Consider the following 24659-nt stretch of genomic DNA (forward strand, 5'->3'; position numbering starts at 1 on the left):
GCTGCTGTCTTCTAGAGAGGGATTTTTGCAATTCCAGACTGACATTTCAACCGCATTCTGAAATGACAGAACAATCCATTTATTCCATGGGCAATTGGTGTCCAGAAATCTATTTGACCCCTTACCATCAGGCAGGTGGTTCCGCAGTATTCGGACAAGGATGTCACAATAGGGAACAATCTCTTTCCCCAGCCATGAGACTACTGAACTCCATGCCACCATCAGGTCTCACCACATGTGAAATGCCAGTCGTGTTATACTGTTTGCTTTTCAACCATGTGACATAAATGCACCTTATTATTTGTTAGTATATTTATGGTAATATTAGCTTGCATTTTGTGTGAGCTTTGCGTACTGTGTTGTGCATTTTGGTCTGGAGGGACATTGTTTTGTTTGGTGTGATATATGTGTATTGCTGAAGTGACAATAAACTTGAATTTGAAGCTGAAATATCCACAAGCCAGAAATATCCACAAACTGTGAATGAAAATGAAGGCTTTATATGGTATTGGTTTGACCATACTTGCTGTATTATGAGCAGTTTTGGGCCCCTTATTAAGAAACGATGTGCTGGCATAGGAGGGCGTCCAGAGAAGACTCGCAATAATGATCCTGGGAATGAAAGGGTTAATATATGAGGAGTGTTTGATGACCCCTAGGACTGTACTCACTGGAGTTTGGAAGGATAGAGGGGTGATCTCGTTGAAACTTGTCGAATTTTGGAACGTTGGGATAGAGTGGGTGTTAGGAAGATGATTCTTACAGTGAGTAACTCTAGGACCAGAGGACAGAATCTCAGAATCCCTTTAAATTTAAGGAGGAATTTCTTTAGCCAAAGTGTGATGGATCTGTGGAATTCATTACCAAAGATGGCTGTGGAGGCCAACTCACTGGGTATATTTAAAGAAGAGGTTGCTAGGTTCTTGATTAGTAAGGGAGTCAAAGAGTATGGAGAGAAGACAGGAGAATGGAGGCAAGGGTGTTTATAAATCAGTCATGATGGAATGGTGGAGTGACTAGGTGGGCTAAGTGGCCTAATTCTATTTGTAACATACATCAAAGTTGCTGGTGAACGCAGCAGGCCAAGCAGCATCTATAGGAAGAGGCGCAGTCGACGTTTCAGGCCGAGACCCTTCGTCAGGACTAACTGAAGGAAGAGTGAGTAAGGGATTTGAAAGCTGGAGGGGGAGGGGGAGATGCAAAATGATAGGAGAAGACAGGAGGGGGAGGGATAGAGCCGAGAGCTGGACCGGTGATAGGCAGAAGGGGATACGAGAGGATCATGGGACAGGAGGTCCGGGAAGAAAGACGGGGGGGGGGTGACCCAGAGGATGGGCAAGAGGTATATTCAGAGGGACAGAGGGAGAAAAAGGAGAGTGAGAGAAAGAATGTGTGCATAAAAAAGAGTAACATATGGGGTACGAGGGGGAGGTGGGGCCTAGCGGAAGTTAGAGAAGTCAATGTTCATGCCATCAGGTTGGAGGCTATCTGCAGAATTCCTGTTGTTTGCGTTTAAATTCACTACTGCGAAGCCTCTTCCGGTGATGCCTACACCGAAGAAGTTTAGATCCTCTCTTCGACGGGAGTTCGGTGAAACCATCTCTCACTGCTCCCCATCTGTGATTTCTTCGGCTCTTCAACTTTTCGACCAGACTTTGACTCAAACTCGCTATCACAGCCATGTATCCTTTCTTGGAACGTGCCTCCGTCGCCAACTTACTCCAGTTGGCTTTAGGATTCGTTTCCAAGCCTCTCAATTTGGACCTTCTGAGGATCCCAGGTACTCACATTTTATTGACTCTGCCTCTCGCCGCTTCTCCCGTCAAGCTCTGAAGGCGACGCTCTCCGCCATGAGGAGGTACTTGGTGTCCCTATCCCAGACCCTTCCACACCTTCGGGACACTTTCTTCGCCGTCTGTAATGGTCCTACCCGCTATTTCATCCTCCGTCGGATTCACGCCTGCAATCGCCGTTTCTTTGACTTTGTCATGTTAGGCAAAGATCGCAAGATCTTACATCTACGGACTCCAGAGCCTGCCGGCCCCGACGCTAGCAGGCATGAACTTTCGGTTGCGGCCCCTGCCGTTGATCTCGGCGGCTCCAACACCTCAGGACATATTCAAAACCCGGACTCCAGCAACGACCATGGAGACATTCAAAGCGATCGCGCAACCACCAACTGCGACTCCAGCCTTGAACTCCAGGCCGGGTCTTTATGTGCTGCTGTTGTGACTCCCGTCTCCCCTTCCCCCACCACCACTCCGCAGCCCCGTCTTCCTCAGATCCCACCGTCAACTCCTGGGCCCTCAGAAGCTCCATCTTCCTCTCACCCCAACCCTCCCTTCTCCATTGACACCCCCAACCTCCCCCCTCTCTCTGATCCCAGCTCTCATCCGTGCCGGGTCTTTACCATCCCCTCCGACCTTCAACTGTCGGAGGCAGAATGCTCTGTTCTCAGTAAGGGCCTCACGTTTGTCCCCCTTCGCCCACACCTCAGTGAGTTCCGTGTTCGCCACGATGCGGAACTTTTCTTCCGCCGTCTCCGTCTCCGAGCCTACTTCTTCGGCAAGGACTCTTCCACCCCCACCGATGACCCCTTCTCCCGTCTTCAACCCTCCTCTTCTTCATGGACACCCCGCTCTGGTCTTCTGCCTGCTCTGGATCTCTTTATTGCCAACTGCCGACGGGACATCAACCGTCTCGACTTCACCGCACCTTGTCCCCATTCCAACCTCACTCCTTCGGAACGCTCTGCTCTCCACTCCCTCCGCACTAATCCTAACATTATTATTAAACCCGCTGATAAAGGGGGTGCTGTTGTAGTCTGGCGTACTGACCTCTACCTTGCCGAGGCACAGCGACAACTCGCGGATACCTCCTCTTATTTACCCCTCGATCGTGACCCCACTAAGAAGCACCAGGCCATTGTCTCCCACACTATCAACGACTTTATCCGCTCAGGGGATCTCCCATCCACTGCTACCAACCTTATAGTTCCCACACCCCGCACTTCCCGTTTCTACCTCCTACCCAAGATCCACAAACCTGCCTGTCCTGGCCGACCTATTGTCTCAGCTTGCTCCTGCCCCACCGAACTCGTTTCTGCATACCTCGACACTGTTTTATCACCCCTTGTTCAATCCCTTCCGACCTATGTTCGTGACACTTCTCACGCTCTTAAACTTTTCGATGATTTTAAGTTCCCTGGCCCCCACCGCTTTATTTTCACCATGGATGTCCAGTCTTTATATACTTCCATCCCCCATCAGGAAGGTCTCAAAGCTCCACGCTTCTTTTTGGATTCCAGACCTAATCAGTTCCCCTCTACCACCACTCTGCTCCGTCTAGCGGAATTAGTCCTTACTCTTAATAATTTCTCCTTTTGCTCCTCCCATTTCCTCCAAACTAAAGGTGTAGCTATGGGCACCCGTATGGGTCCTAGCTATGCCTGCCTTTTTGTTGGGTTTGTGGAACAATCTATGTTCCGTGCCTATTCTGGTATCTGTCCCCCACTTTTCCTTCGCTACATCGACGACTGCATTGGCGCTGCTTCCTGCACGCATGCAGAACTCGTTGACTTTATTAACTTTGCCTCCAACTTTCACCCTGCCCTCAGGTTTACCTGGTCCATTTCCGACACCTCCCTCCCCTTTCTAGATCTTTCTGTCTCTGTCTCTGGAGACAGCTTATCCACTGATGTCTACTATAAGCCTACTGACTCTCACAGCTATCTGGACTATTCCTCTTCTCACCCTGTCTCTTGCAAAAACGCCATCCCCTTCTCGCAATTCCTCCGTCTCCGCCGCATCTGCTCTCAGGATGAGGCTTTTCATTCTAGGACGAGGGAGATGTCTTCATTTTTTAAAGAAAGGGGCTTCCCTTCCTCCACTATCAACTCTGCTCTTAAACGCATCTCCTCCATTTCACGTACATCTGCTCTCACTCCATCCTCCCACCACCCCACTAGGAATAGGGTTCCCCTGGTCCTCACCTACCACCCCACCAGCCTCCGGGTCCAACATATTATTCTCCGTAACTTCCGCCACCTCCAACGGGATCCCACCACTAAGCATATCTTTCCCTCCCCCCTCTCTCTGCATTCCGCAGGGATCGCTCCCTACACAACTCCCTTGTCCATTCGTCCCCCCCATCCCTCCCCACTGATCTCCCTCCTGGCACTTATCCGTGTAAGCGGAACAAGTGCTACACATGCCCTTACACTTCCTCCCTTACCACCATTCAGGGCCCCAAACAGTCCTTCCAGGTGAGGCATCACTTCACCTGTGAGTCAACTGGGGTGATATACTGCGTCCGGTGCTCCTGATGTGGCCTTTTATATATTGGTGAGACCCGACGCAGACTGGGAGACCGCTTTGCTGAACATCTACGCTCTGTCCGCCAGAGAAAGCAGGATCTCCCAGTGGCCACACATTTTAATTCCACATCCCATTCCCATTCTGACATGTCTATCCACGGCCTCCTCTGCTGTAAAGATGAAGCCACACTCAGGTTGGAGGAACAACACCTTATATTCCGTCTGGGTAGCCTCCAACCTGATGGCATGAACATTGACTTCTCTAACTTCCGCTAGGCCCCACCTCCCCCTCGTACCCCATATGTTACTCTTTTTTATGCACACATTCCTTCTCTCACTCTCCTTTTTCTCCCTCTGTCCCTCTGAATTATACCTCTTGCCCATCCTCTGGGTTACCCCCACCCCCCGTCTTTCTTCCCGGACCTCCTGTCCCATGATCCTCTCGTATCCCCTTCTGCCTATCACCTGTCCAGCTCTCGGCTCCATCCCTCCCCCTCCTGTCTTCTCCTATCATTTTGCATCTCCCCCTCCCCCTCCAGCTTTCAAATCCCTTACTCACTCTTCCTTCAGTTAGTCCTGACGAAGGGTCTCGGCCTGAAACGTCGACTGCGCCTCTTCCTATAGATGCTGCTTGGCCTGCTGCATTCACCAGCAACTTTGATGTATGTTGCTTAAATTTCCAGCATCTGCAGAATTCCTGTTGTTTGCGTTTTAATTCTATTTGTATATTTTATTGTTTTCTGAGTTGCATTCAATAAAAAAAAATATTTTGTTTGTATTTGACAGAGCATAACATCCAAAGTAATAAGTTTAGTATTGTTACACGTACCGAAGTATGGTGAAAGTATTGTTTTGCATGTCATGCATGCAGATAACTCCAAGCATAAAAACATGAAGAGAGAAGTAATACGTAATAGAATACAGAATATAATATTAAGTTGCAGAGAGTGAGCAATGTGGGTAAACTATTAAGTAAACTAAAAAGATTAGATCATGTGTGTAGTTTTTCATTGATGCTATTCTATTTCTTCGTTCTATTGTGAATGCCCACTATTATAATCTGCAAGGGCAGAATGGTAGCTTAGAGGTTAGTGTACTGCTTTAAGCACCAGCGGCCCTGGTTCTGTTCCCACCACTGTCTATAAGGAGTTTGTACATTCTCCCTGTTAATGTATGGGTTTCCTCTAACATTCCAAAAATGTACAGATTGGTAGGTTCGTTGCCCACATGGGTGTAGTTGGGCAGTGAGTCGGAAGTTTTGTTACCATGCTCTATCTCCAAATGACTAAAATAATAAGTAAATAAAATGAATCAGGGTTATAGATGATAACATATAAGTACTTCAGTAATATATTTACTTTGAACTTTGAAGAACTTATCTTGATCATACAAGAGGACTTTAAAAGCCTGATAACAGCGTGATAGAAGCTGCCCTTGAACCTGGTCGTATGTTTTCAGTCTTTTGTATCTTCTGCCTGATTGGAAAGAGGAGAAGAGCAACAGCCTGGCACTCAATGTCAGTAAAATGAAAGAGCTGATTGTGAACTTCAAGAAGGGTAAGACGAAGGAACACACACCAATCCTCACAGAGGGATCAGAAGTACAGATCTAACCTGGTCCCAACATATCAATGTAGTTATAAAGAAGTCAAGACAGTGCCTATACTTTATTAGGAGTTTGAAGAGATTTGGTATGTCAACAAATACACTCAAAAACTTCTATAGTTGTACTGTGGTGAGCATTCTGATAGGCTACTGCACAGGACCAAAAGAAGCTACAGACGGTTATAAATCTAGTCAGCTCCATCTTGGGTACTAGCCTACGAAGTACCCAGGACATCTTCAGGGAGCGGTGTCTCAGGAAGGTAGTGTCCATTATTAAGGACCTTCAGCACCCAGGGCATGCCCTATTCTCACTGTTATCATCAGGTAGGAGGTACAGAAGCCTGAAGGCACACACTCAGCAATTCAGGAACAGCTTCTTCCCCTCTGCCATCCGATTCCTAAATGGACATTGAATCTTTGAACACTACCTCACTATTTTTAAAATTTACAGTATTTCTGTTTTTGCACTTTTTAAATCTAATCAATATACGCAACTGATTTACTTGTTTATTATTATTATTATTGTTTTTTTTCTCCGCTAGATTATGTATTGCATTGAACTGCTGCTGCTAAGCTAACAAATTTCACGTCACATGCCAGTGATAATAAACCTGATTCTGATTCCATCAGTGTGTGTGTTTCCTCTGAGTTCTCTGGTTTCTTCCCATATTTCAAAGACATACGGGTTAGGTTTCACAATTTGTGGGCATGCTATGTTGGAGCCTGAAGCATGGTGACACTTGTATATAATGAACTTTCTTGCTAAGTTCTACCAACATTTGTGCTTTTCTCTGGATTTTCCACATCTGCTGAATCTCTTGGGTTTATAACTTGCTTTTGTCTTGTTTATTTTAATTTAAATATTTATGATGACATCAAAAATATCCACCCCTTAAAGTCATAGCATGGAATATTTTACCATGACTTCTGATGGAAGACAGAAATTCAGTTTAATACGTTAGATGGGAGATAACAGCAGTGAGTGAAGACATTGGGCTTCCAAACTCATTAATGTGTTTAAGGCCCTGGTCTGAGAATTGAGTCCATAGCCTTCTAATTCAGAAAGCAAGTGTGGCCTAGAGAGTAGTAGTAGCTATGTGATCACTGGCATTGAGTATGATATTCTCCTAAGGGGTTGTCTATTGGTGAGTCGACAAGTGGCAGAGGAGGCTTATCTGGAAGCCATCTGTTGTGGCACAGCGTGGGCGCAAGTGAATGGTAGTACCTAGTGAAAGCCAAGTAATAGGAAGCCTTTAGAATTTCCACAAAAGGTAACTGGGCAAATAAAAGTAATGATTAGAAAAAGTGAGGAGATAGAAGTGTCCTAGAACTGGCTTATCTCACTATTAATTGCAGGAAGAATCAGAAGCCATTAGCAGATTCATAGTCATATTACATAACCAGAGTCAGGAGAAGAATAATAGTCATAGAGACATACAAAACTGAATCCGCCTTTGAGCTCACTCCTGCTATTTGCATTGAAGGCTTAATCTGAGTTAGTTCGATCACAGGTATACTTGTCCCCACCTTCATCAGGACTGGACACAAAGGGAAAAGAAGCCCAAATTAGGTGGTGGGGGTAGGGGGAGGACCACAAGCTGGCAGTTGACATGTGAGTCCAGGTGAGGGGGAGCTAGGTGTGTGGGGGATCCGGGTGGTAAGCCAGTCCTGATGAAGTGTCTCAGCCCAGAACATTCTATTCTATTCTGCTCTAGCTGCTACCTGACCTGCTGTGTTTTGTGGGAGTGTTGCTCTAGATTTCTACCACCTGCAGAATCTCTTGTGTGCAGGTGAGGGTGGAGCCAAGTGAGACGGAGGGTGGGTGTGGTAAATGAAGTGAGGAGCTGGGAGGGGTAGGTGGAGGTAATGGAAGAGGTAAAGAGCGGAAGAAGATGAAAGCATTGTATTTGTTTTGGATCGGGCTAGATGACACTCATAGAATATCTGCAGGCCTCCAGGTGGGATGTGAACTTTTTTGCTCTTTGAGATAGTTAGCATCTTTGAAGTGGAGCTGAGTCAATATTTGTTTGGAATTGGGATTTGTGAGTCAGAGAAATGTTTAATAGATCTGCATGCGTTTTTGCTTCTGCAAAGAGCTGGAGAGTGAAATTTAGTGTACACAAAAGAAAGCCATCAATAGATGATAAGGTGAGAGAGTCTATTATGAATGAAGCAGTGTCACTGGGATCCTACACACCACAGAGTTTATTTTCTAATCAAATAAGAGAAGTGCAATGTTTAAGTAGATTCTGGCTGTGTTTTGCTAAGACCTGCAGGACATGATCAGCATTTTTCTTTCTGCCTCATTCGTTCTTGGCTATGGATTTGAATTCTCTGGTATTTTCAGACACCATGTGATTACATCAGTGACAAATGTCTTATGATTAAGTTATGGTACGAGTCCATAAGTAGTTTTGAGAACAAGAACCATGTCTATTTATCACATCTCCTCTAAAGCCCTTTACTTTTTTTTGTTCTCTATTGAATTAGAAATGATTGAACAAGAAATGAGATTTTATCTTGAAAAGATTCAGTGAGCAGCCTGGAGTTACATCAGATAATAACAGACTAATTGACACAGCAATTAGTCAATGCAAATATAGTTAACTTTTATTAAAACTGAAGAAATAAGGCAGACCCAATAAATCCATTGCTTTTACTAAATAGATTGACATTTAGAAATGATGTAAGTGTATTTTATTTTAGTAACAATGCAGTCTGTTGGTGCATTATCAATCCTTACTGATCTCAAGGGAATGAAAGTAATACAACTTTTCTTATTGATATTGACTGTCTGTTTTCTAATATTTCTGTATATACTAATTAGGATATCACAGGAAGCCCAAGGCCACATCAATAGTATTCTGTACAGTTTTGGTTACTGGTTTATAGAAAAGACATCATTAAGGTGGAAAGAATGCAAAGAAAATTAATGAGAATGTGCCACAACTCAGGCCTATGTTCCAGGGAATGGTTAGGCAGGCTAGCAGCGTCCGTCATCAAGGACCCAAACTATCCAGACCATGCTCTCTTCTCTTTGTTACCATTAAGAGGGAGGTACAAAAATCTTAGGTTCCACACCACCAGGTTCAGGAACAGTTATTACCCTTCAACCATCAGTCTCCTGAACCAGAGTAGATAACTTCACTGAGCTTAACTGAACTGATTCCATAACCTAATCGACTCATTTTCAAGGACTTTACAACTCATGTTCACCGTATTATTTATTTACTTATTTTTTACATTTGCACAGCTTGTCTTCTTCTGTACATCGGTTGTTTATCAGTTTTTGTGTGGAGTTTTTCTTTGTTCTACAAGAAAATCTCTAGGGTAGCGTACAATGACATATACAGTATTTTGATAATAAAATTACTTTGAACATTGAGAATGCAAATTAAAGAATAACAGCCACATAGGAAGTGCAGTGCAGGCAAACAAGATAAGGTGCAACTCATAACAAGTTAGACTGAGAAGTCAGGAGTACATCTGATTGTAATAGGGAAACATTCAATAGCTTTATAGTAATGGATTAGAATCTGCCCTTGAGCTGGGTTATACATGCTTTCAGACTTTTGTATCTTCTGCCTGATGACTGATGTTTGTGATAATGTTTTGATTACACTTCACTGATCTCTTCAAAAGTAATTGGCAATTGGGTTATTATTGTCACATGCACCGAGGTACAGTGAAAAACTTTGTACACCATGTATTCAGTTCAGTCTAGAACATATTGAGTAGGTCTAAGGATAGGAAATGGGCCAAATGCAGGCAATGGGTCTTGCTTATATGGGATATTCAGGTCAGCATTGGATATTCAGGCCTGTTTCCATGCTACATGACTCCATGAATACATTGAAGGAGGAGTAAAAGAAACACAATAATAGAATAGAAGCTACAATTGAGTTTAATCCTAACTTCAGGTGCTGCCCGTGTGGAGGATCGCTAATGTTGTTCCACTGTTTAAAAAGGTTCCAAGATAAACTAAGAAATTATAGGCCAATGAGCCTGACATCAATAGTGGAATAGTTATTGGGAGGTATTCTAAGGGAATGGATATATAAGTATTTGGATAGACATGGACTGACTGAGGAGAGTCAGCATGGCTTCATGCTTGGCAGGTTGTGTCTAACCAATCTCACGTATTTTTTAGAGGAAGTGACCAGAAAAGTTGATGAGGGTATGGCAGTGAAAGCTGTCTACACAAACTTTAGCAAGGCACTTGACAAGGCATGGCAGCTTGGTCAAGAAGGTTCAGTCATTCGGCATTCAAGTTGAGCTAATAAATTGGAATAGACATTGGCTTTGTGGGAGAAGCCGAAAAGTTGTTGTAGATGGTTAGCTCTCTGACTGGAGGCTTGTGACTGGTGGAGTGCTGCAGGGATAGGTGCTGAGTCCCTTGTTGTTTGTCATCTATATCAATAACCTGGTTGATAATGTAGTTAGCTGGATTGGCAAATTTGCAGATTACACCAGGATTGGGGGTGTAGTGGATAACAAGGAAAATTATTAAAGCTTGCAGCAGGATCTGGACCTACTGAAAAAATGGGCTGAAAATGGCAGATGGAATTTAATACAGACAAATGAGATATGCTGTATTTCAGTGGGACCAACCAGGGTAGGTCTTACACAGTGAATGTAGGGCAACGAAGACTGCTGTAGAATAAAGGGGCCAGATAATATAGGTCCATAATTCATTGGAAGCGGTGTCATAAACAGATAGAGTCATAAAGAAAGCTTTTGGTACATTTGCCTTCAGAAATCAAACTACTGAGTTCAAGACTGAGTCCTGACGAAGGGTCTCGGCCTGAAACGTCGACTGCGCCTCTTCCTATAGATGCTGCTTGGCCTGCTGCGTTCACCAGCAACTTTGATGTATGTTGCTTGAATTTCCAGCATCTGCAGTATTCCTGTTGTTTACTGAGTACAAGAGATGGGATGTTACATTGAAGTTCCATTAAGATGTGGGCGAGGCTTAAATTGGAGTCTTGTGTGCAATTTTGGTCACCTAACTGCAGGAAAGATGTAAATAAGGTTGAAGGAATACCAAGAAAATTTACAAGGATGTTTTTGGGAATGGGGGCCATCAGTTATATGCAAAGATTGAATAAGCTAGGACTTTATTCATTAGAATGTAGAAAATTGAGATGAGATTTGATAGGGGCATACAAACTTATGTAGGGCATAGGCAGGGTAAATGCAAGTAGGGTTTCCCCTGAAGTTAGGTGGAAATATAACTAGAGTTCATGGCCTAAGGGTGAAAGGTAAAAAGCTTAATAGAAACATGAGTGGAGTCTTCTTCACTCAGGCGGTCATGAGAGTGTGGAATGAGTGTGGAATACAAACTTGATTTCAATGTTTAAGAGAAGTTTGGGCAGGCACATGGATTGTAGGGGTACCAGTCCTAACGCAGGTCGATAGAGTTGACAGTTTAACTGGTTCAGCACAGACTAGATGGGAAAAGGGTTTGTTTCTATGTTGAACTTTTCTATGAAGAATACTGTTGATTATTCTCACAACTGGTGTTAATCAAGAAGTACACATACAGTATGCAACACTATGCTGTTTAAACAAGAGTAAACTAGTGGCACAAAGATAAACATAAACATAATACTTCTTTCAAAATATATCTACTAAATGTTTGCCAATATTTCCAAAAGCATAAGACTCACAGACAGAAGGGCTAATAAAGAGTAGATGGACATGTATGTCTTTCCACTATGTGTTTCAAATAGTTTAAAATGTAACCTACTCAGGACATGATAAAAAAGAAACCGCTTATGTGCAGGAAGTGATGTTCATACAAAATGAGTTACACCTCTAGAGTGGAGAACTGTTATGTTTAGTTGAAGGAGATAGTGGTCATTTACAGGAGTAACATTTCCATTGCTATTTGTGTTTAACCAGGTTGGGAGCCAGTTTACAGTTCGCATGTGAAGATGGTTATGTCCTTCAGGGCTCCAAAGGCATCACCTGTCAGAAGGTGACAGACACATTGGCCGCGTGGAATGACCACAGACCAGTCTGTCGGGGTAAGTGACTGAAAATAGACTCCAAATCAAATTATCTCTCCCAGTTGGGACATAGTTGCCCTATTTCCAGGAGGGAAAATATAAGCCCAGAAAACCATAAGACATAGGAGCAGAATTAGGCCATATAGCCTACTGAGTCTGCTCCATCACCCCATCATGAAAACCCATTCACACCATTCTCCTGTATTTTCTTATAAACCTTGATGCCCTGACTAAGCAAGAAACTATTAACCTCTGCTTTAAATACACCCAGTGACAAGGCCTTCACAGCCACCTTTGGCAAAGAATTCCACAGACTCACTACCCTCTGGCTAAATAAGTTACTCCTCATTTCTATTCCAACAGCGTGTCCCTCAATACTGAGGCTGTGCCATCTGGTCCTAGACTCCTGTAGTGTATTATTTCGAGATTCAGCCTTGTACAGAGCCTTCCATCTCTGACTCCAGGTGGTCCAATTACACCCTGTCATTTTCTTGAGTCATTTAAACTTTACAAAACACTTTACAAAAAATTTACAAAGTACAAAGTGTGAGGATTTTATATTTTGTATACATGGTATTTGAATTTGCCACATCTTCCATGTAATATTCCTTGGAAGTGCAAATGCCCTGTGAAAAGTTGTTACCAACAGGAATGTGAATAGTTGTGTTTTTTAAATCTCCTCAGCCCTGAAGTGGGATGTTTCAGTTCAGTTCATGTGGATTATCATGGGCATACATACCCAGGGTATGATTGTCTTTTTCAATATTTTTATTGATTTCTTACATAAAAGAATACAGAGTACAGTAAGATATACAATATATATCGATTACAATATATTGGAATCATAAATATAGTTTCATTACCCCATACCCATTTACACTAAAGTTAAACATAATATTGAAAAGATATACTTTTGTTATACAAAAAAAATCTAAACCCACTACCAAAATAAAGCTGTTTGGTTTAAAAAAAAGAAAAGAAAAAAAATCCTTATCATATAATAAAACACAACATTAGCCAACATCTGTGCTTAATAGCAAATCGAAGATTTCGTAAATAATTCAAAAAAGGTCCGCACAATGTTAAAAAATCTTGTCTAGGTTCAGAAATTGAACAGCGAATCTTCTCTAAATTTAAACATGACATAACATCATTTAACCAATGAGTATGAGTAGGCAGAGTGGCTTCCTTCCACTTAAGCAACGATGTCCTCCTGGTTATAAGAGACAGAAAGGCCAAAATATGCAAATCATGTGACTCCAAAATAATATAATTTCCTCCAACAATACCAAATAAGGCAGTCAAAGGATTAGATTTAAAATTTACTTTAAAAAGCACCGAAAAATTTTGGAACACTTCCTTCCAATATTTTCCAAGACTCAGACAAGTCCAAAACTTGTCAAGAAAATTTGCTCTTTGCAGCAGCATTACAGTACTTTGAATTTAAGTTAACATAAACTTAAATTAACAAAAAATATACATTACTTATAGGTGCCCAAAAGTAGACAATAAAGTAAATATAATTACACTAGTGCAGCTTGAGAGAGAAAAAAGAAATATAGTTGGAGCCTGTGTTAGTGTTTTTCAGGTTGATTTAAGAACCTGATGGCAGTGGGGAAGAAGCTGGACTGTGAAAAAAAGATGTATAATTATCATATACTAAGTGGCCTCTTTAATGGGTAACTCCTGTACCTAATAAACCGGAGTTACCCATTAAACATACTGAAAGTATGTTCGTGGTCTTCTGCTGCTGTAGCCCTTCCACTTCAAGGTTCGATGTGTTGTGCATTCAGAGGAGTTCTTCTGCACACCACTGTTTCAACGTCGGTTATTTGAGTTTCTGTCACCTTCCTATCAGCTTGAATTTATCCAGCCATTCTCCTCTGATCTTTCTCATTAATAAAGCCTTTTCACCCAGAGAACTACCACTCACTGGATATTTTCTTTTTTGTATCATTACTTATAAACTCTAGAGACTATTGTGTGTGAAAATTCCAGGAGATCAGCAGATTTTGAGATACTCAAAATATCCTGCTGGCACCAACAATAATTCCACGGTCAAAGTCACTTTAATCACATTTCTTTCCCATTCTGATGTTTGGTCTGAACAACAACTGAACCATGTCTGACCATGTCTGCAGGCTTTTACGCATTGAGTTGCTGCTATATGATTAGCCGATTAGATATTTGAATTAACGGGCAGGTGTACAGGTGAACCTAATAAAGTAACCAAAATGTAAGCTCCTTGATACAGATTAATATTTCTGTACTTTGTTCTGCCAGAATAAGTAACAGGAAAAACTACAATAAAAATGCTGCTCACATTTACTCTCTATGAAATGTTATTCATCTTTTAACAAGCACATCTCTTTCTAGAATTCTGTAGCTTTGAGAGTCCATGGAGAGATTGCTGATTTAGAAGTTCCTACATGGAGCGATTCAATTAGCTTCTAAACTTCATCTTTTGTCCCCCAAAGCTTCTCAAACATATTTTTTTTCTAATTCCATGGTGAAACTACTGGCCAATCTTTCCCTTGGTTCCATCAATGCTCCTGTTCCTGCACTGAATACAAGCAGGGACTTTTCTCTCTTTCAGCAATGGAAACATACATTGAACATTTTTACATGTTTTTATTTCAGATCACAAGTTCATATTGCATATTAAATATTGAATAAATGCTTGTGAAAGCTACAGTCTGTAACAGTCTTGTTGAGGCAGTACCTGTCAACTTTTCGTGAATTAATTTCATGTAGGCAAGCAGCTTTGCCTTAGTTAAAAGAAACAAACACAGCAACACACACAAAATGCTGGAGGAACTCAGCAGGCCAGGCAGCATCTATGGAAAAAAAGTACAGTCAACGTTTGGATTTCCTTCATCTGCAGATTTTATCTTGTTTAAGATTGCATCACAGCCTGCTATGGAAACATCAATGCCCTTGAATGGAAAATCCCACAAAAAGCATTGGATATGGCCCAGTCCATCACAGGTAAAGCCCTCCTAACTATTGAGCAATGTTACAGAAAAGCAGCGTCCATCATCAGGGACTGCCGCCACTTAGGACATGCTCTCTTCTTGCTGCTGTCATCAAGAAGGTGGTACACAAGTCTCAGGACTCAAACTACCAGGTTCAGGAGATTTACTATCCCTCAGCCTTCAGGCTCTTGAACCAAAGGGGATAACTTCAGTCAACTGCATAAGGTGCCCAATGCAAGGCTTATTGAGAAAGTGAGGAGGCATGAGATCCAAGGGGACCTTGCTTTGTGGGTCCAGATTTAGCTTGCTCACAGAAGGCAAAGTGTGTTTGTAGATGTCATTTTCTGCATGGAGGTCAGTGACCAGTGGTGTGCCTCAGGGATCTGTTCTGGGACCCCTACTCTTTGTGATTTTTATGAATGACCTGGATGAGAAAGTGGAGGGATGGGTTATTAAATTTGCTGATGACCCAAAGGTTTGGGGGTGTTGTGGATAGTGTGGAAAGCTATAAGAGATTATAGTGGGTCATCGATAGGATGCAAAACTGGGCTGAGCAGTGGCAGATGGAGTTCAACCCAAAATAAGTGTGAGATGGTTCATTTTGGTAGGTCAAGTATGATGGCAGAATATAGTATTAATGATAGAACTCTTGGCAGTGTGGAGGTTCAGAGGGATCGTGGGGTTTGAGTCCATGGGACACTCAAAGCTGCTGTGTCGGTTGACTGTGTGGTTAAGAAGGCTTATGGTGCATTGGTATTTTTCAATATTTATATAGAAGAATATTGTAATTATATTCATTGAAAGAGTGCAGAGAAAATCTACAAGGATATTGCCAGGATGTGAGGATCTGAGTTATAGGGAAAGATTGAATAGGCTGGGACTTTATTCCCTTGAATGCAGAGTGTTTATTCCCTAGGCAGAAGATTTACTAGAGGTATGCAACATGAAGGATATAGAAAGGGTAAGTGCAGCAGGGTTTTTCCACTGGGGTTAAGTGAGACTAAACTAGAGGTCATAACTTAAGGGAGCAGTGTAAAATATTTAAGGGAACCATAAGGAGGAAATTCTTCATTCAGAGGGTGGTGAAAGTGTGGAACAAGCTTGCCAGTGGAAGTGATGGATGCATGTTCGATTTCAACATTTAAGAGAATTTTGCACGAGTATATGGATGGGAGAGGTATGGAGGGTTATGGTCCGGGTATGTATCAATGGAACCAGGCAGATTATTAGTTCTTCATGGACTATTTGGGTCAAAGGGCTTATTTCTGTGCGTACTGTTCAATGGCTCTTTGACCGTGATTTCCCATTGTACCACATTCTTACAGAATGAAAATCCTAGAATTTCACACCCAGCGTCCCTGGCAGAACCCTTCCACCGTACAAGCTGCAGTGTGTTAGGAATCATTTTCTGTTTCCTTTCTCAAGGAAAATAAATAAATAGTGGCCTTGTCTGCACAATGGTATAAAATATGGTGTTAAACTGTAATAATTGACCTAGTGGGGTACCGCATATTTTAAAGGATTACAGCTTCATAGCCAGACACAATGAGAACATTTAATTGATTTCTTACTAGCAAAATGCCCTTTTATAATATCTTCATGCATGACATAGCACATTATGTTAATACAATATGGCAAAGAAAATATATAGATTAGACAGTTTAACTTACTACTACTCAATTGTAGTCTGAAATGTGTGGATAGTTTTTAATACAGACTGTGCTGATAATTCTTGCTACTGTCATAACTGACTAAATCATGAGGCAGTAAAGGGAAAGTCTGTATCAAAATCAAAGTAAGATTTAACATCACTGGCACTTACCATGAATTTTGTTGTTTTGCAGCAGCAGTACATTGCAATACATAATAATAAAAACTATAAATTGCACTAAGAAATATATATAAACATATTAAATTAAGTAAGTAATTTAAAAAGAGACCAAAAAAAAAATAGTGAGATTGTGTTCATGGGTTCATTGTTAATCCAGAAGTTTGATGGTGGTCATGATACTGGGAAAATGAGTGGTCAAAGAAAGAACAGGCAGCTGAAGATCCAAGATAATATATAATAAACGTAAACAATTCTGCTGATTTTGGAAATCCAGAGCAACAAACACAAAATGCTGGAGAATATCAGCTCATTAGGCAGCATCTATGAAAGGAAAAAACAGTTAACGTTGAGGGATATAGACAGGATAAATGCAAGCAGGTTTTTTCCCACTGAGGTTGAGACAAGATCAAGAGGTCATGGGTTAAGAATGAAAGGTGAAATGCTTAAGGGAAACATTTGGGGGAAGTTCTTCACTCAGAGGTCAATGAGAGTGTGCAATAAGTTGCCAGAGAAGTTATGTTTGCGGGTTTGATTGTAACATTTAAGAGAAGTTTGGATAAGCATATGGATAGGAGGGGTATGGAGGTCTCTGGTCCAGATGCAGGTTGATGGGACTTAGAATAATAAAAGTTTGGCATGGAATAGATGGGCAGAAAGGCCTGCTTCTGTGTTATAATTCTCCATGACTCTCCGACTCTATGTATCATGCTGAGACCCTTTATTAGGACTCTCTATTATAGTATACGGTGTTTATTTTTGTGTTAAGTTTATTTTGAAGATCAGCTGGAAGGACAGACACACTAACACCATGGTACTGGAGGATGCCAACGTGAACAGCATTTTCACCATGATAAAGCAACACCAACTCCGATGGATAGGTCATGTCATCTAGATGCCTAATTCATATCTATCCAGACTGATTATTTACTTTGGTGGGCAAAGGAAACACTTCAATGATAATATCAAAATTTGCCTGAAGGAATTCACCATTATGTCCAAAAACTGGAAAGACATTGCACACAAAAGATAAACCCGGTGGAAATCTGTTCAAGAAGGAGCTGCACTACTTGAGAGTGACTGTGCCACAGAGAGTAAGAGGCAGATGCGAAAGGAGAGAATGGACAACCAAAAGCCAAAATCATTGACCACAGCCACCACTTTCTCATGTTCACACTTCACCAAAATATGTTGATCCCGGATTTGGCCTCTGCAGCTACTTGAGGAAACACCAACACGCAACACCTTAAGAGAACATCTTATGCAATCTAGTGATTATGCTATGCTAATATTTTTGGATTCCTTTCCTTTCAATATTACTGGTCCAGGTTAATATATGTCTCCATAAAGTGGCTGTACTAAGCTCTATTCAAGCATCCAGTCTGCATAATGAGAGACAGGATTTTGTTGACCACATGGTGTGTTGTAGAAGACATATTTCTTTGAGTCCTCAACCACTTGTGACCATTTACCACTGAACGATGAGCCATCTGATTGACAACTAAGTCAATGCTGAATAACTTGAGCCATACCTTTTGGATGACACTTTGGCATAGTGGTTAGCATAACACCACCAGTGAGCAACGCGGCCTCAATTCCACTGTTGTCTAAAAGGAGTTTGTATAGTCTCCTCCAGGAGCTCCATTTCCTCCCACAGTCCAAAGACGTACCGGTTGCTAGGTTAATTGGTCATTGCAAATTGTCCCATGACTAGGCTTGGATTAATTTGGGGGATTTCTGGGCATCGCGGCTCAAAGAGCCCAGAAGGCCTATTCCACGCTGTACCTCAATAAATAAATAAAAACAAATTCCAAAGAATTACGAGTTAAAAGGTTAATTGGTCAAATGAGTGTAATTGGGTGGTGTGGGCCCTTTTGGCTGGAGGGGCCTGTTACAATGCATATTTACATAGAACAGAGAACATAGAATAGTACAGCACAGTACAGGCCCTTCAGCCCACAATGTTGTGCTGACCCTCAAACCCTGCCTCCCATATAAGCCCCCACCTTAGATTCCTCCATATACCTGTCTAGTAGTCTCTTAAACTTCACTAGTGTAACTGCCTACACTACTGACTCAGGCAGTGCATTCCACACACCAACCACTCTCTGAGTCAAAAACCTTCCTCTAATATCCCCCTTCAAATTCCCACCCCTTACCTTAAAGCCATGTCCTCTTGTATTGAGCAGTGGTGCCCTGGGGAAGAGGCGCTGGCTATCCACTCTATCTATTCCTCTTATTATCTTGTACACCTCTATCATGCTCCTCTCATCCTCCTTCTCTCCAAAGAGTAAAGCCCTAGCTCCCTTAATCTCTGATCATAATACATACTCTCTAAACCAGGCAGCATCCTGGTAAATCTCCTCTGTACCCTTTCCAATGCTTCCATATCCTTCCCATAGTGAGGCGACCAGAACTGGACACAGTACTCCAAGTGTGGTCTAACCAGAGTTTTATAGAGCTGTATCATTACATCGCGACTATTAAACTCTATCCCTCGACTTATGAAAGCTAACACCCCATAAGCTTTCTTAACTACCCTATCCACCTGTGAGGCAACTTTCAGGGATCTGTGGACATGTACTCCTAGATCCCTCTGCTCCTCCACACTACCAAGTATCCTGCCATTTACTTTGTACTCTGCCTTAGAGTTTGTCCTTCCAAAGTGTACCACCTCACTGGTTAGGCCACACTTGGAGTATTGTGTCCAGTTCTGGTCACCTCACTATAGGAAGGATGTGGAAGCATTGGAAAGGATACAGAGGAGATTTACCAGGATGCTGCCTGGTTTAGAAAGTATGCATTATGATCAGAGATTAAGGGACCTAGGGCTTTACTCTTTGGAGAGAAGGAGGATGAGAGGAGACATGATAGAGGTGTACAAGATAATAAGAGGAATAGATAGAGTTGATAGCCAGCACCTCTTCCCCAGGGCACCACTGCTCAATACAAGAGGACATGGCTTTAAGGTAAGGGGTGGGAAGTTCAAGGGGGATATTAGAGGAAGGTTTTTCACTCAGAGAGTGGTTGGTGCGTGGAATGCACTGCCTGAGTCAGTGGTGGAGGCAGATACACTAGTGAAGTTTAAGAGACAACTAGACAGGTATATGGAGGAATCTAAGGTGGGGGCTTATATGGGAGGCAGGGTTTGAGGGTTGGCACAACACTGTGGGCTAAAGGGCCTGTACTGTGCTGTACTATTCTATGTTCTATGTTCACACTTCTCCGGGTTGAATTCTATCTGCCACTTCTCAGCCCACTTCTGCATCCTATCAATGTCTCTGCAATCCTTGACAATCCTCTACACTATCTATAACACCACTAACCTTTGTGTCGTCTACAAACTTGCCAACCCACCCTTCTACCCCTACATCCAGGTGTTTACTAAAAATCACGAAAAGTAGAGGTCCCAGAACAGATCCTTGAGGGACACCACTAGTCATAATCCTCCAATCTGAATGTACTCCCTCCACCACCACCCTCTGCTTCCTGCAGGCAAGCCAATTCTGAATCCACCTGGCCAAATTTCCCTGGATCCCATGCCTTCTAATTTTCTGAATAATCCTACCGTGTGGAACCTTGTCAAATGCCTTACTAAAATCCATATAGATCACATCCACTGCACTATCCTCATCTATATGCCTGATCACCTCCTCAAAGAACTCTATCAGGCTTGTTAGACACGATCTGCCCTTCACAAAGCCATGCTGACTGTCCCTGATCAGACCATGATTCTCTAAATGCCCAGAGATCTTATCTCTAAGAATCTTTTCCAACAGCTTTCTCACCACAGACGTAAGGCTCACTGGTCTATAATTACCTGGACTATCCCTACTACCTTTTTTGACAAGGGGAAAACATTTGCCTCCTTCCAATCCTCCGGTACCATTCCCGTAGACAACGAGGACATAAAGATCCTAGCCAGAGGCTCAGCAATCTCTTCCCTTGCCTCGTGGAGCAGCCTGGGGAATATTCCGTCAGGCCCCGGGGACTTATCTGTCCTAATGTATTTTAACAACTCCAACACCTCCTCTCCCTTAATATCAACATGCTCCAGAACATGTACCTCACTCATATTGTCCTCACCATCAACAAGTTCCCTCTCATTGGTGAATACCAAAGAGAAGTATTCCTTGAGGACCTTGCTCACTTCCACAACCTCCAGGCATATCTTCCCACCTTTATGTCTAATCGGTCCTACCTTAGTTCCTGTCATCCTTTTTTTCTTCACATAATTGAAGAATGCCTTGGGGTTTTCCTTTACGCTACTCGCCAAGGCCTTCTCATGCCCCCCTTCTTGCTCTTCTCAGCCCCTTCTTAAGCTCCTTTCTTGCTACCCTATATTCCTCAATAGACCTATCTAATCCCTGCTTTCTAAACCTCATGTATCCTGCCTTCTTCCACCTGACTAGATTTTCCACCTCACTTGTCACGCATGGTTCCTTCACCCTACCATTCTTTATCTTCCTCACCGGGACAAATTTATCCCTAACATCCTGCAAGAAATCTCTAAACATTGACCACGTCTATAGTACATTTCCCTGCAAAAACATCATCCCAATTCACACCCGCAAGTTCTAGCCTTATAGCCTCATAATTTGCCGTTCCCCATTAAAAAATTTCCTGTCCTCTCTGATTCTATCCTTTTCCATGATATTGCTAAAGGCCAGGGAGTGGTGGTCACTGTCCTCCAGATGCTCACCCACTAAGAGATCTGTGACCTGACCCGGTTCATTACCTAGTACCAGATCTAGTATGGCATTCCCCCTAGTCGGCCTGTCCACATACTGTGACAAGAATCCATCCTGGGCACACTTAACAACTCTGCCCCATCTAAACCCTTGGAATTAATCAGGTGCCAATCAATATCAGGGAAGTTAAAGTCACCCATGATAACAACCCTGTTATCTTTGCACCTTTCCAAAATCTGCCTCTCAATCTGCTCCTCGGTATCTCTGCTGCACGAGGGGGCCTATAGAACACCCCCAATAGAGTAACTGCTCCCTTCCTGTTCCTGACTTCCACCCATACTTAATCAGATGTTCCCAACTTTTGTTTATACCTTTAATCAAAGGGTCCATGGACTGCATGTTGGGAGCCCTTTGGGCTAAATAAATAAGTTAATGATAAATAATAAATAGATAGTATAACTAATTTCTAAAGTAAGTACATGTTTGGCACAGCATTGTGGACCGAAGGGCTTGTATTGTGCTGTAGATTTTCTATGTTTTTTACTGAATGCTGTTAAAAAATCATTTTAACCTGCCTTTACTTTGCCTTTAGTCAGAATCAGATTCATTTATTTATCACTTGTACATTGAAACATGTAGTGAAATGTGTCGTTTGCATTTACAACCAATGCATCCTAAGGATGTGCTGGGGGCAGCCCACAGGTGTCACCATACATTCCAGTACCAAAATGGCACATTCAACAGAACAGCACAAGCAATAACAGAACACAATAAAACAGAGACAACAAGCAATAAAACAACAACAGCAAACCAAAAACACAAGAGATTCTGCAACACATACAAAATGCTGAAGGAAATCAGCAGGTCAAGTGGCATTTATGGAAATGAATAAGCAGTTGACTTTCTGGGCCAAGAACCTTCATCAGGACTGGAAAGAAAGGGAAAATACGCCAGAATAAGAACGTGGTGGATGGAGAAGGAGTACAAGTGAGGAAGTGATGAGTGAAGCCAGTTGGATGGGGAGGATGGGATGAAGTAAGAAGCTGGGAGGTAATAGGTGGAAAAGGTAAAGAGCAGGAGATGAAGGAATCTGATAGGAGAGGAGAGTGGACCAAGGGAGAAAGGTAAGGAGGAGGTACACCAGAGAGAGGTGATAGGCAGGTGAGAAAAGGAGAGGCCAGAGTGGAAAATGGAAGAAGAGGGATGGAGACGGAGGAAGAATTACCAGATGTTAGATAAATTAGCAGAGATTCTGCAGATATCAACCTGTAGAGAAGCATCCTTAAATCATCTTGTCTGATTCTGCCTTTACTTCCACCAGCTATGGTCTACAGACCTGCATGAGCTTTGCAACTTTGTGTGTTTGACTCAGAACAACTTCTTCCTCTCCCACGTCAGATTTCTGAACAGCCAGTGAACCTCATTATTCTTTTCTTTCGCACATTTTATTTAATTTGTGATTTATAGTGATGTTTATGTCTTTGCACTGTACTGATGCTGCAAGACAATAAATTTTCACATCATTTAAGTCAGTGGTAGTAAACTTAATTCTGAGATGTTGTTGGATTCCGATACTTTTAACCCGAGGTTCTTTCAGAAGTGAAGAAAGAAGCACAAAGCTTGTTGCTTCACAGTCATTTTATTAAGTGTTATAAAACAAAAAAAAATTGAAAACTAACAGTGACAAAGGTCTAGTAAGGGAAGGGAGAAAAGAAGCCAAGGTGGTGGGACTGTGTGGCCAGTTCTTTTTTTTTAACCATAAATAAGAAACACTCCTTTTAAATTTGCAGATACAAATCAACCAATCAAAGAACTTCTAACCAAAAAATGCAGTACCAGAGTATTTTCCAGAATCATGCAAATGTAATCACTAGGGGACATGCTGTACAATTGCATATACATACTGTGACCATTAGTTACATGTGATTAAGTAATTATATAAAATACAAACAGGTAATTGGTTTTTAAGCTGCAAAGAAAATGACAATTAAACAGTCCAATCCAACAGTGTTCACACTGGTGAATCTTTCCTTCTGAATTGTCAAACCTTGACAAAGTTTGGAAGTGAGTGTCAGTTTCAAGATTCATCATATTTCAATGATAATGAGCTTGATCTAGTTCTGATTAATGACTCAGAGATTGATGGATGTAGCAAGCTTTTTTTTTAAACAATGTTCACTCATCTCCGTTTCTGTTTTAGCAAGAACATGTGGCTCCAACCTACATGGTCCAAGTGGTGTCATCACATCTCCCAATTACCCCGTCCAGTACGAGAATAATGCACACTGCATCTGGGTTATTAGCACCACAGACCCTGATAAGGTAAGCAGCCTTCCATTGACTTTTTATTACCCCTGTCTTGTTTTTATCTCAGTCAAATGTGTTCACATCTGTCAGTGAAAGGAATGAATTTTTAATGTGCAAAAACAATGAAGTGCAAGATTCAAGATGTTGCTGAGAAGCGATTTCTGTCAAGGTCACACCCCAGACTTAGATAATCTGAGGTTCGTAGGAATGTCGAGAGGACAGTGTGAGGAGTTGGGGGATTAGTCAGTGTTTAGGGTCAGCACTGAGGCATGTTAGAGGACAGTAAATGTAAAGAGAGGCAGGAGTAGGTGCTCTGAGTCCAGGTCAGAGTACTCCACAGTTGAAAAACTGCAATCCCTGGGGTTTAGTTTGGCAGGCACTGAGGATGAAAACCAATAATTCCCATAATCAAGAACATTGGTCAGCAAGCCCAATGATCAAGGGCTGGTGACTCTCCAGGTCAGTGTTCCAAAACTGGAGGTCTGTGTGCATCCAGAGTTCAAAGTCCCATGGTTCATGAGTCCTGTAGCTAATACAGAAAGTCAAAGCCCAAAGGTCGAAGACTGAAGTCAGTGAGTCCAGAGGTCAAGACTCACTTGCTGAAACTCCTGAGTTGGCATGAGTGGTGGTCAGAGGCCTTATACCTGCAGTTTGAGTCTGGTACCTAGTACTCTAGAGGTAGTCTGTCCTGGGGTTGGAAGCCAGTCTCCAACCCCAGGATAGGAATTTAATTACCTCAACACACATATAATTCTGAAACTCAGCAGGTCAGACAGCATCTATGGAAATTAATGAACAGTCGATGTTTCACTGATTGGCTGCGCTCAGAGATGAACCTTGATACGTACGGAATCTCCAACGCTTGGCCTTCAAGTTATCGAAAGTCAAAGTTATCTTGTGTGCAAGTATATTTATCCACACGTGTAAT

The 24659-nt window shown here is 42.2% G+C and overlaps 1 protein-coding gene across 5 annotated transcripts in view; it reads left to right on the top strand.

The window, feature by feature from the left end:
• Window positions 1-24659, top strand: part of LOC134341158 (CUB and sushi domain-containing protein 1-like) — a 2430601-nt gene that overhangs the window by 1690287 nt on the left and 715655 nt on the right. For all 5 annotated transcript variants that reach the window (XM_063038952.1, XM_063038962.1, XM_063038968.1 and 2 more), the window contains 2 exons: window positions 11824-11948; window positions 23625-23746. In XM_063038952.1, the coding sequence (XP_062895022.1) occupies window positions 11824-11948; window positions 23625-23746 (247 nt within the window). The remainder of the gene's footprint in view (window positions 1-11823; window positions 11949-23624; window positions 23747-24659) is intronic.

The sequence above is a fragment of the Mobula hypostoma genome, chromosome 2 (genome assembly GCF_963921235.1).
Source record: "Mobula hypostoma chromosome 2, sMobHyp1.1, whole genome shotgun sequence".
NCBI lineage: Eukaryota > Metazoa > Chordata > Chondrichthyes > Myliobatiformes > Myliobatidae > Mobula > Mobula hypostoma.